This window comes from Mangifera indica, chromosome 7 (assembly GCF_011075055.1).
Source record: "Mangifera indica cultivar Alphonso chromosome 7, CATAS_Mindica_2.1, whole genome shotgun sequence".
Lineage (NCBI taxonomy): Eukaryota > Viridiplantae > Streptophyta > Magnoliopsida > Sapindales > Anacardiaceae > Mangifera > Mangifera indica.
This window is the reverse complement of record NC_058143.1, coordinates 13206836-13219731: the sequence shown is the minus strand read 5'-3', so window position 1 is coordinate 13219731 and position 12896 is coordinate 13206836. Positions and strand designations below refer to the sequence as shown.

Here is a 12896-nt window from a genome sequence, read left to right as displayed (position 1 = left end):
GAAAGAGAGAAAGCTGCATATATATAGTCCGTGTGATGGACGGCACACGTGGAGAAGATTGATGATGTTGGACCAATAGAAACTCGACACCTTGGATAATTAGTGTCATTGGTATGAAGTGGCAGATACGGATTGGTAGCTACACGAATTGTACAGAGTACAACTGTCCAAAACGTGGCAAGCCCCAATTGGTAGGTGGGAAAAGCGAGGAAGGTAGTTGTTCACAGCAAATAAATTTCTAATTTGTGATTACGTTTATTTCCCTAAGGTTTTTTTTTATTAAAATTAAAATACTGTTTTGAAAATCACAACAATTACTTTGAAAGGGATAAATTAAATTAATTATATTAAATAGTATAAATTTTAAATCTCATGACTGATTTTATAAATATTAAATTAAATAAATTAAAATTTTAATTTTGATATAACATCAGAAAATATTTGAATCCATATTTTTTTATATATGAACATTTTTCTTGTCACTTAAAATATTTTTTAAAAATTATTTAACAATATTATAGGTATATAATTTTTATATATAATATAAATACATAAATAATATATTATCATATAATTAAATATTTTTTATTTTTAATTTAAAATTATCTAATTATATAATAATATTTTATTTATATATATATAAATTATATAAAAAAATACAAACACCTAATTTTATTGTTATTTATAAATGGGTTTAGGTGAGTTTGTTTATGGATTATCTAGAAGCGTCCGTCCGGGAGAGATTTTTATGACAAGTTTCCCCTCAAGCTATGAGGATAATACAAAGACACCTAAACACCTACTACAAAGTGAGTAAAATAAAATGAAAGAGGATAGTTTAAATAAAGTTCTTTTATTTTTATATAAGCGAAAGGACTTATTTTCACCAAAGGTTTAGTCTCTTTTTAACCTTTTATACTGGTGATTTTAAAAATTTAAAAATTTATTTTTTAATTATATTTTTTTTTAAATTAAAGGTAGATATATCATTTAATTAAAATATTTACAAAACTAAAATTTTATTACATTTTATCTCTTTAATTTAAAAAATTAATAATTTTTTATTTAAAATTTAAAAAATAATAATTTCTACTTAATATTTTTTTCTTTCTTTGATGATCATCTTTATTCTGATTGTTGATGAGTCTTCCTAAATCTTTTTCTTTCTAGTCGAAACCCAAAGATGAAACAGAACATATGATAAAAGATATTACAATCTTTATATAATAAACTAATTAAAAATTTGGGGTGTGATGCTATTATCTAAAACTCTTTGATGTGCTTACTTTCTCCACACCTTAAGGAGGAAACTGTCATAACTGAAAAGAAAATGTTTTCTGTCTCTCTAAGTCTAAGAAGATAAGATTTGAATGGGATTTCGATTGGGCTTATTTGTGGAATTTTAAGATTTTTAAACTAAATGAAATAATTAAAATATGGTATAATGGGGACACTTAGTATAAGTCTAGCTTTTGTTAATGTTTGATGTCTATACTTAAAAAGGAAATTAACTTTCAAGAAAAGAACTCTTTAGATCTAAAAAAGGAAATAAATACTAAAAGGGTTATGGATATCATAATTTTCACAAGAATAAGATTAAAAAAATAAATAAAAACCAAAGTTGAGTAATAATTAAATAAACAAATACACAGACGATATGTCATCATATAATTAAATGTTATTTTATCTTTAATTCAAAATTATTCAATTACAAATTTTTAAATTATATATTAAAAATATATATTTATAATTTTATTGATATTTTGAAGTAAAATTTTAAAACTTACGAATCGTAAAAAGACAGACAATTCCATGATATTTAATATGGATTCATACAAATTAAATATGCTAATTGACTATTTCTCACCCGAACTTTGATAAAACCCTTTAATAATTAATCGGAAAGTAATTAAGGTAAAATATAATTTGTATATATTATTAAGAAAGTAACTAATATTAATTATATTATATATTACATAAAATGATAAAAATAATTAAAATAAAATTTCTAAACTTAAAAAATAAAGTCAATCCTAAGGTGCAGATACTGAAGAGCCACGTGGGTCGGCACTCATGTTGCCCATTTGCATTTTCTCAATGCTTAAAGTAGAAGCCACTCAAAACCTTATTTTTATTTATTAATTAATTAATTATAGGCATAAGAATTACTTAAATTTTGTCTTTGCTTTCTACCTCAAATGCTTTTTTTTTTTTCAATTTTTTAAAGAAATGTTGATTTGACTCTTTTTCTATTGTTATATAGTTTACGTGCAATTTATAAAAGGCTATTTAAAGGAAGAAGGACAATTTTACATCTAAATTTTAGTCTAATTTTAAAATTATATTTATAGTATATACAAAATTCAAACACTTACTTATAGACTAACTATCATTTAAATTTTTTATTAGAAGCAAAGGTAAAATCGTCATTTTATTCATAAATCGTAAAACTTAAAAAATCTATATTATTTTCTCTTCTTAGTTTAGAAAACTCACACTTAGCTTCTTTGATTAAACTTTGAAAAAATTATCTTTTTTTTCTTTTTAGGTTTCATCTTTGGTGGCTTAGGGAACCAACCGACATTCGAAACAAATGAAGGTCTTATCTGACAAAGGACCACCTTGTGTCGCCTAGATCTGGATGATGAAGCGTTGTCTAGATCGAAAAGACTCGACTAAGGATGACACTTCATCATCCTTTGTTATTGCGTCTAAATGGCCATTGTCTTTCGTAGCCGAATTTGGAAGATGAGTAGAAAGTGTAGGTCATCGATCTGAATGATGGTACTAGAGAAGGAAACAAACCCCATGGGTGAAATCTAAACTTTTTAAACTTTAAAAATGGGTTGAAGTGTTATTTTTTAAAACCTAGAAGAAAATTATATAAACTTTAAAATTTTAAGATTTATAAGTAAAATGATAATTTTATCTTTACCCTTAACTTAAAATGTGGACGACAGTTAATCTATGGATGGGTGTTTGAATTTTTCATCTATTATAGATATGATTTTGAAATTAAACTAAAATTTGGGTGGAAAATAGTCTTTTTCTTGCTATTTAAATTTAGAAAGTATGAATTTTTAAAGAGATTTATCATGATCGTAGAAGTACTGAATTAAGTTAAATATACTTAGTTGTATCAATTAGGACTCTGTTCATTTGTTATTCTAATAGAATATAGCGGATACAAATATAAACTAAAGTGACCTAGTATAATCCAAGTATAATTTATTATATAAATGTGACCAATAGATACGTGTGTCAAATATCTATCCGTTAGGTTCGTATATAAAAGTTGTAATAAAATATCTATAAAGAGGGAGAGAGTATAGTAAAATACAATTAACCAAGATTAAAAGCTCAATCAGAGATAGGGCTGGACTCGAGCCGAGCCAGCTGGAGCTGGCTCGAGTTGGTTCGGTAGATTTTTTTAAAAATTTTATATACAAAACGACGTCGTTTTGATTTATATATATTAAAAATGATATCGTTTTGATATGAAAAATGAGCCGAGCCGAGCCGAGTTGAGCTCGAATCGAGCTTGAGTCGAACTTGAGCCAAGCATAAATAAATCGAACAGAGCCCGAGCTGGCTGCGAGTCGAGCTCGACTTGGCTCGAATCCAACCCTAATCAGAGAGAACAAAATAATCTTTTATTTATCTTGTAATCATCATCATTCATCATTAATTTTTTTTTTCACCATTTGCTTGTGGGCTTCTTTTGTATTTGGGTTTTTAAGTAAATACCTTACATGTATGCATTTTTCATAATATATATATACATATCAATAAAATTATATCATTATATGATTGATATCTAATAAATAATAACACAATATTTATATATCTAATTGTATATTTAAAACTGTATACAAGTAATATTGTTCATATATTAATTTAATCATTTCTAATGAAAAACTACCTTGTGTTTTAGTAAGATAATTAATTTGATCAAATCCTAGAAGTATAAGATAATTTCAAAGGAAAAACGATAACATAACAACTCCTTCAATCCAATCTCGGATAACAAAAACAACATTTGGCTTTTATTAAATTCTGAAAATTCACAAATGTACAAAATCAAACATAAGCTTGCAATTTACACATGAATTTTCCATTTCTCATCCATAGAGTGAATGGCATCTAACAACTCCTTTACATGCAATGGTTTAGCTAAATGAAAATCCATCCCCGTATTAGCAATCTTGCTTTCTTCCTCAGCCACTGCATGTGTTGTTAATGCTATAATTGGAATATGCACATTGTATTCTTCTTCCTCCTTTCTTATCAGTCTTGTTGCTTCAAATCCATCAATTACTGGCATCTGTCAAGAACCAGAGACAAATTATATGTTGTTCTATTACTGTATGCAAAATAAGCATTTTTTGAGATAAGGTTTGGAGGTGATTACCTCACAATCCATAAGGATATAATCATAGGGAAGAGTCTTGGAATGTCCTTCCTTTCTTAGATCACTTAAATTCTTGCAAACTTGATCAAATGCCTCCTGCCCATTTGTGCATACTTCAACATTTGCTCCAAGTTTACTTATTCTAGTAGTTGTCAATTTGATCATTGCTGCAGCATCCTCAACTATCAGAATTTTTTTCCCATTTAGTGGCTTCTCTTTGCCTTTTTCATCACTATGCAAAACTGTCCGCTCAATGGATGGCCAATGTGACAAAGAGGAAGTTCCTGTCTCTGTTCTCAAGCCCTTCAATGCTTTGTTGCAAGGATTGGGATCTGGGGAATGCTGAACTTCTTGAGATGTTGATCTCATCTTTAACTTTTGGAAGCTGTACTGGGATGTGCTCTTGAATTCGGGTAGAAGCTTTAGTGCTTCGATCAAACGCGAACCATGAAATGACTTGTTTATGACATGATCACATGGATGAACATACTGGTATTCTTGGTGTTCTCTTAAATGAGAATTCTGCATAATTGGATTACCCAACCACACAAACTTGTATGAAAAGCTAGAAATTTCTTTTATGAAGTTGGACAAGATTTTGAACAATTCGGATAAAGAACCAACACTAGAATCAATCACTACTAGTGTAAAGCTTAAGAAAATTTTCGAGTGGGACTTTTGATAGTGTGGCAAAACATTTTCACTTCCCTCTTGGACAATGCCTTGAGCCCCTTCACTTGTTCCTGCATCAGAGTTGCTAGATGCAGAGATGGTCAAGATATCAATTACTTGTGACTCAGGTTTTCCTAAAGCAAAAGGATCTATCTTGCGCTTTATCTTCTTGAGCTCTTGATGAAGCATTTTTTCTTGCCTTACAATTGTTACTCTGATGTTTAGGTTTGTCTCAATGTATCTCTTCAAGACTTGTCTTCGTTCCTCACCGGGTATAAACAGTATGATGTGAGATCCCTCTAGTTTAGGTGCAGGGCTCCAAAATGATGCAAGATGTTGATGAAATCCAGATTGAGGCAAATCATTGTGAGCTCTAAGATGTTCTTCAATAGTGTCATATGATTCACGCTGGCATAAAGTAAGGAGAATATTGAACTTGAAGCAAGTGCCTCTTTCACCAGGCTCTTTCTCAACAATTGTTATTTCTTCTTTCATCAGATGTACCGAGAGGACAATGTCAACAATTTTAAAATGCAACATTATTAGTTCATTATGCCTTCAGTCTGTTAAAACAAAATAGTATCTGAGTTACTTACCATCGACTGAACGATACCAAGTCCTAAACCGATGCCCTCTTGTCCAAGAGCAGTTTCCTTGACTTGAACGAATTCTTCAAAAACAGAATTTTGCTTGTCTTTTGGAATTCCCTTGCCTGTATCATCCAACTCAAATTCAAACACCATTAGATTGGGATTTTCTTCAACTGAATGAAGTGCATTTAGGTCATCCAAACCTTCCTTGTTCTTGAAAAATAACTTTGATAGACACTTCAAGACAATGTTACGATTCGAAGCAATGATTCTTGCTTGAAACTCTTTTTCTTGGCCATTGCTCGGACTGAGACGTGACCATCGGTGGTAAATTTAATGGCATTGCTAAGTAAGTTGCATAAGATCTGTGTCAGTTTTACCCGATCACCTTTTACAAGGCATAATCCAAGAACAGAGCCATCACATGGATCAAGCACAATATCTACACCCTTCTTTATACCAACATGATAGTACAAATCAACCACTTCCTCAAGGAGTTGAGCCAAATTGAATTCTTCTTCCTTAAGTTCCATTTTTCCAGCTTCCATTTTACTCATCTCCAGGAAATATATCTGAACCATTTCATGGATAGAAGAAACTTTGGTAAGTAAAAACACCATGATTAAAAGGGGGAATCATAGAAAAACCATATTGTAAGAAAGAAGGAACATAGGTGAGAAAAAATTGACTTAGTAGGTCCTTTGAACAATTCTTTGGAAGTCCCAAATTTTCTGCTAACTCAGTCTGTGGATTGGCATCTTCATGACAAAGCTCCACCAAGCCAGTAATAGCAGCTAATGAAGCGCGAACATCTCCCTTTTTGCTGCTTTTGTAATTAAGAATATGAAGATGCTAAGAGAGACGATCACAGCTATTAGCATGAGCACAACATAAAAGAGTGATAGCTTGTTGTTTCTGCTGACAAGGCTCAACATTCCTCCCCTGGAATAAGCTAATACATACACCTGAAAAATCACAATTAAATCAAACATATAGAATTAAATTGCATTTGCATGACAAGGAACTGATATAGAACAAACTTTTCTGGGCAAATTTCGCAAATAGTTTCACTTTTTAGGCTCCAGTCCTTGTCGATGAAAGACTGAAACTAGTATGGCATAGACTGATTGACCAGTGAAGCATTTTGTCAAACAAATTTGCACTCTTTGAATACAGAACTGTGTAGATCAAATTCACTTACAGATTGAACTCAAACAATCTCAAGGGTGGAGTAGAAGAACACATGATTGTCTCTGGTGAACTTTTCATGAAAATACTTCGATTTTTCATCATTAGAAGTACATGAAAAATTGGCGATAGTATTAGCAGGATCACCATTGGGCAATAATTTTTGCAACAAAACTGTGGTGTTATATATCACCATTTGAATGTCCTGAAGTTTTGTCTCCATAATCACTTGCCCATCAGTAGTTGCCAAATGAAAATCCCCACCATGAAAATCCAACACTGCAAAACGCTCAAGCACTACTTTGGCCGGAAAACCAAGGCTCATAACACCCCTAGCATCCATAGCGACAGTGTTATAAAACAATGTATCTTCTGCATTGTTCCATCCTGTGGCTAATGAGGAGTGCCCAATAGTGTTATTTAGAGCCTCCTGAAACCAATTGCATTCACAGAAAACATAGATTTTGACACAACAGGAGTGCCATACAACACCCCAGTGTCGCGATTCACCTGCTGATTATACCAAGATGGCAAAAATGAAGTATTCGAATACACTGCAAGAGTTTGATCTCCATCAACATAATATGAAAACAACAAACCATCCCTTCCTATGAAAGAGGCCTGAGATAGTTGCGGAATTGTTGAAAGTGCTGTGAACAATGCTGGTGCAACCTGAACACAAACAAATCACAGAAGGTTTCAATTTACAGTCACTTTTACACATACATTTTGTAATGCATTTGGCTAACCTTAGCTACAATGGTATCAAATGAGAGCTTATTTCCTTCAATAAGTGAACTCAATGATCTTGAAAACTTGATTGCAGAAGAATTCAGAGGAAACAACGATCTTGCAGTTGTTTCTATTTCAGAAAAGGATTTGTTCCGCAACCCATAAGTTTCCGATGCAATAGCATGAGCAGTTTGCTTTGTGATCAACAACAACTCCAATGTTAACACCCCACAAATCCCCTGCAGCCATGAAAGTGTTCAAAAAAGCACACGACATGTGAATTACAATTAAAAAAAAAAAAAAACTCAATATATTGAAAAGAATTACAAGAAGAATGACAAAACCAAGAGGTCTCAAAACAATTTTTGGACAGTGCCTGAATGGATCAAACTTTAACATGGCTTAATAATTCTTGTGCTTCGAGATGAACAACTACAAGAATGGCAAGAAGCTGAAACTTAATGAGATAAATTCATGCATAAAAATCTTTTCAAATCTTATACAAAACAGAATTATAATTGACTTCCGGCTAATTATAATAAACCAGGGAATTAATGATTTAAGTATGATAATTTAATGGGAAAGATTCACAGGAAACACTATTAATTATGGGGTGAACCATTTGATTTGATTATTGAAAATTAATGTTGACAATTTGAACTGATTAATGTGTGAAATGGGAACAACAGTTTGTCATAGGGCTGGATCTGGGTCAAACCAAGCTCAACCTTGTCTTGTTTTGTAAGAAACCAAACCTAAGCTTAAGCTTGAGTTTATTGAGCTTCCTTCATAGGCGTTCAAACTAGATTAGTTATAAAAGAGTCAAGCTCGAGTTCAGTTTAAAAACTCGAGCTCAAATCAAACTTTAAGTTGGTTTTCGATACTAAAATAACGTCGTTTTAATACAAATTGATCAAAATAATATCAATTTATATTGAATTTTTCAATCTCAGGAGTTTAATAAGCCGAACACCTCTAAAGCGCAAACTCAAGCTTGCTTGAACTAAACTCATTTCAAGTTCATTTAAACCGAGTTTAAACAAACTTAATTCAAATTTAATATAGTTTGATATAACCTGTCTTTACCCCTTCCTCTTAATTTGTAATTTGAAAATTTATTTTTAAACATTTAAATACAACTCAGAATTTTGAATTTCTGCATCAAATTTTTTCTTATGTCAACATAATAACAGCAATTTAAAATTGGAAAATTAAAAGTACCGAATTGTATCCAATTTAAGTTTCTTCCTTTTTTTTTTTTTTCAATTTTGGCATATATTCTCATAAAAAATACTTTGGAATTCCCATATTTTGATCAATTATTTACAAATAAAAGATTCTTCTCTAACCAGTTATTTTGAGATGATCTGATCAGCTAAAAAAAAATTATTTACAAAGAAAAGATTCTTGCTTACTGATAAATCACAACGTACAATTATTTACTATTATCTATGCCGTTTGGCTCTTATATTGCGTTAAACTGACTCTAGTGTGATAATTTTTAAATTAAAATTTTGAACCATACTTATCTATTATCTAATTTTATACTCAACTTTAGAATTATACATGAAAATAGATGTTTTCGTTAAAGTTTTTAGAACTGGATCGGGATAAAAACTGTTTTGAGTATTGGTTTCGTCGAACTGGTTGAACTAGCAGGTTTGATCAGAATTCTAATTTTATGTAAAATTCTGAAAAAACCTATTGAGTTAAATTTTAAAATATGACAACGTTGAATTGATGTGCACCATTTGATCAAATTATTAACAATAAAATTATGTGTACCTACTTTGGGTACACAAATGTGTACACATTTATATGTGTCATCATATGATTGGATGATTTTGAATTAAGAATAAAACAATAACTAATCATATGATGACACATATGAGTGTGTATATATTTGTGTATCTAAACTGGGTACACATAGTATTGGTCAATTATTAATAGAAAAAAATTTAAAAAACATTGTGCTCATCTCATTATGTACTGTATCAGTATTAGTATGCCTTCAAAGTTTGAATTTCAAAATTTAAACAAAGTTTGAACATCAAACTTCAAAATTTAAACAAAAAGATTACAAAACCTTACAAACGACTAGCTTGTTGTCGTTGTCATTGAAGTACAATCGTTGGTTCCAATAACAATAGGAATTTGTTGTCGTCAACCACTATTTGAGTATAAGAAGTCATCGTGAATGGCTACAAATATAGCCATGAATACCGTTGTCGTATGAGTCTGTGATGAAACCAATATCCATTGGTAGTGGCAGCGGCATCATTGTCAACACACGTCCTCAAACCATCATCAATATAAGATAAATCAATAGTGCTTTAAATTTGTGAAGTTGAAGAAAGTCGTCGATCTACAATGCTGCTTCTGTGTGCATAGCGTGGAAGAAAGGAAAAAAATAAAGAGTTTACTTTATATAAAAACTTGAACCAAGAACCACCTAAACTAGGTTAGACTGTGGTCTAGATGCGAACCAACGGTTCGCCCATGGTCCAATCGGACCTTTACAATACTCATATATAGTATCGCTTCATGGACATTTATCATGCTTCAAAAACTCATCCAACCAATCCGGACAAGTTCCCCGATTAAACAAACAAAAACACCAAGTCACATGTCTCATTCTCTATTTACAAAGATTTACATACACCATATAGTTTTTTTCTTTTTTTTTTTTAACACATTCATATTTACACTACTGGTACTACTAAATGAGTAAAAGAGAAACAGATTATTTGGTGGACTTGGGCTTCTTTACAATCAAGACAGGGCACTTCACATTCTGTGCACAGTGATGGCTCACACTTCCGAAGAAAGCCCTGTTTTCAATTATAATATCAACATAAAAAGTAATTCAGAATATTTAAAGGGAAAAAAAATAAATAAAATAAAAGACAGAATTTATGCTTGATTTGAGGCAAAAAATAATGCCCATGTTTAAAAAATTTATCACTTATCTTCCTTTTACCTCGACCACGAAATCTCTAGTCTACTAAATGAGACAAGAAATTATATGTAAAGAGAAAGAGTAATGTTATGTATATTTATTTTTTGTATATAATTTATCTATACAGTGATATATCATTATATAATTAGATAATTTTAAAATATGTATTATCATATGATAAAAAAACATTCAATCATATGATAATATTTTATCTGTGTATATAAATTGTGTATCAAATATAAATATATATAATTTTATTGAAAAAAAAATTATATGTATATATGAATATTAGCGTGTTGAAGTGGGGCCCACCTCTTGATCCAACGGTGGCCATGATTTCCCATCACCAACACATCAATGCGTAATTTCTCTACCATCTGACATATAACGTTTCTGGGATCTCCATTCTCTACTCTCGTCTCCACCTTAACCTATCCCAAGGGCAATTTTGGCAAATCAATTTTTCTGATTTGTTGAAATCACAAATATAACCTTAATGAGAAAATAAATTACTCACATCAGTGTTCTGTTCTTTACATATATTATGGGCCTTCTCTATCACACGATCAGCCACGTCATTATTGTACTTCTCCATGGTGGTCATGATATCAGACGAAAACAAATACCCTGAAACGCAATCAAAATTATAAAAACACCCTTAAGTAGTAAACGAAATCTCTTCCAACACTTACCCGTGCCATCGAGCGCAGTATAAACATATCTTGGAGGCTTGGCATAGAGGAGTATAAGGGTATCTTTGGAATTCTGAGTAATTACGTTATTGAGACACCACGTCAAAGCATACAAGCTCTCCTCACCTTCATCAACTGCCACAAGGATCCTTCGCTCTTTTGCTATCATGTCCGTCATTAACCAAAAAGTAGTTTGATCGGATGGCTGATAGTGGCTGAAACAGAATTATAGATAACTTGTGATTTTGAGTGATGAAATTGAGAGTGTGAAGGAAAGGTGGGGTATTTATAGCTTGGCAAATTGTGGGTTTGGTGGTTTTCATTTTTATATTTGAAGAAAAAACCAGGGGCCATACATGTTTTGCCTTTGATTTTCTAGATGTGGGTTCTCACTGAATTGTTTATTTATACTTGGGATAAGATCAAGATGGCCCTCTAGGCTTGGGACTTTGTCCTTTGGTAATATAATATAACAATAACGTTATACATACACAATTTTTATGTATACAATTAAATATATAAATTATATATTATCATACGATTAAGTATTATTTTATTTTTGATTCAAAGTCACTGAATTACATAATGACACATTATCTGTATATTCAAAAGTATATACACATAATTTTATTGATAATATAATATGAAGATAACTTCAACGAATCTATCATCTTATAAGTAATCTTGTATTTGTAACCTAAGATTCCAATCCCTCGAGAAAGTGAGGAGGGAATTGTGCTTCTTTCTCCCACTTGTAGTTGATACACGTAAAGATCAAACCATTATTAGATTATTCATTCAAATTAGTAATTAATTGTTTGCAAAAAGAAAAAGAGAATTTATAACCAAATTAAAAAAAAAAAAAAGCTTTGTTGAAGATTCATCACCATATACCTTGAGTGTCATTTGTGTTAATATCAACTTAATTAAGTAATTAAGTAATTAATTAATAGAAATTGGAATTAAACTGTTTTTGTTTTTACTCCAAACAAATTTCCCTAGCCATATTAATTGGCATAACAACAATTTCACATGTTCTTTATAAAGCTTATGCAACACAATTGCTTTATTGTCGGATAGTTGGTAGAGCATATACCCACATCATCTGTTTAGAGCAGTGTTATATATACGAATAATATCTATAATTTGTACATAAATAATAATATATTATTATTGAATAATAATTTTAAATTAAAAATAAAACAATTCGTAATCATATAATAATATGTTATTATTTGTATACATAATTTTATTAATTTGTATACTGATTGATTCATTACTCATACGTCCATGTTTTATATAGATATGTGTGACAACCCAATTAGGTGTATTCAAAATTGGTTAGACAATATTTTGAATCAAACCGAATTTTCAGTTGGAAGAAACTCAAAATTGAAACTAAACCGGTTTAAAAGTTAAATCAAACCGGAAATACTAATTACCCTATCACAAAAAGCCAACAAATTACACTCCATTTCCAAAAAAAACTAATTTATTAAAACACATCACAGCCGCAAAAAGTCTCCATCAACGGCTGTAACTCACCCAATTACTCCAACTACTGCCAAATACCAAATTCTAATTTGTCCAACAGCACACTCAGGTCAGCCAGTTAACACTTGCCACCTTATCCGAAGTACGATACACGTGCA

At 30.9% G+C, this 12896-nt stretch overlaps 1 protein-coding gene across 1 annotated transcript; it reads right to left on the bottom strand.

The window, feature by feature from the left end:
* Positions 1 to 10000: 10000 nt before the first annotated feature.
* LOC123219903 (universal stress protein A-like protein) lies at positions 10001 to 11510 on the bottom strand. Its single transcript, XM_044641868.1, has 4 exons — positions 11245 to 11510; positions 11070 to 11179; positions 10865 to 10983; positions 10001 to 10424 (listed from the first exon to the last, which is right to left on the bottom strand). Exons 1-4 carry the CDS (start codon positions 11420 to 11422, stop codon positions 10337 to 10339), a joined length of 495 nt encoding a protein of 164 aa, XP_044497803.1. The 5' UTR covers positions 11423 to 11510; the 3' UTR covers positions 10001 to 10336.
* Positions 11511 to 12896: the final 1386 nt, after the last annotated feature.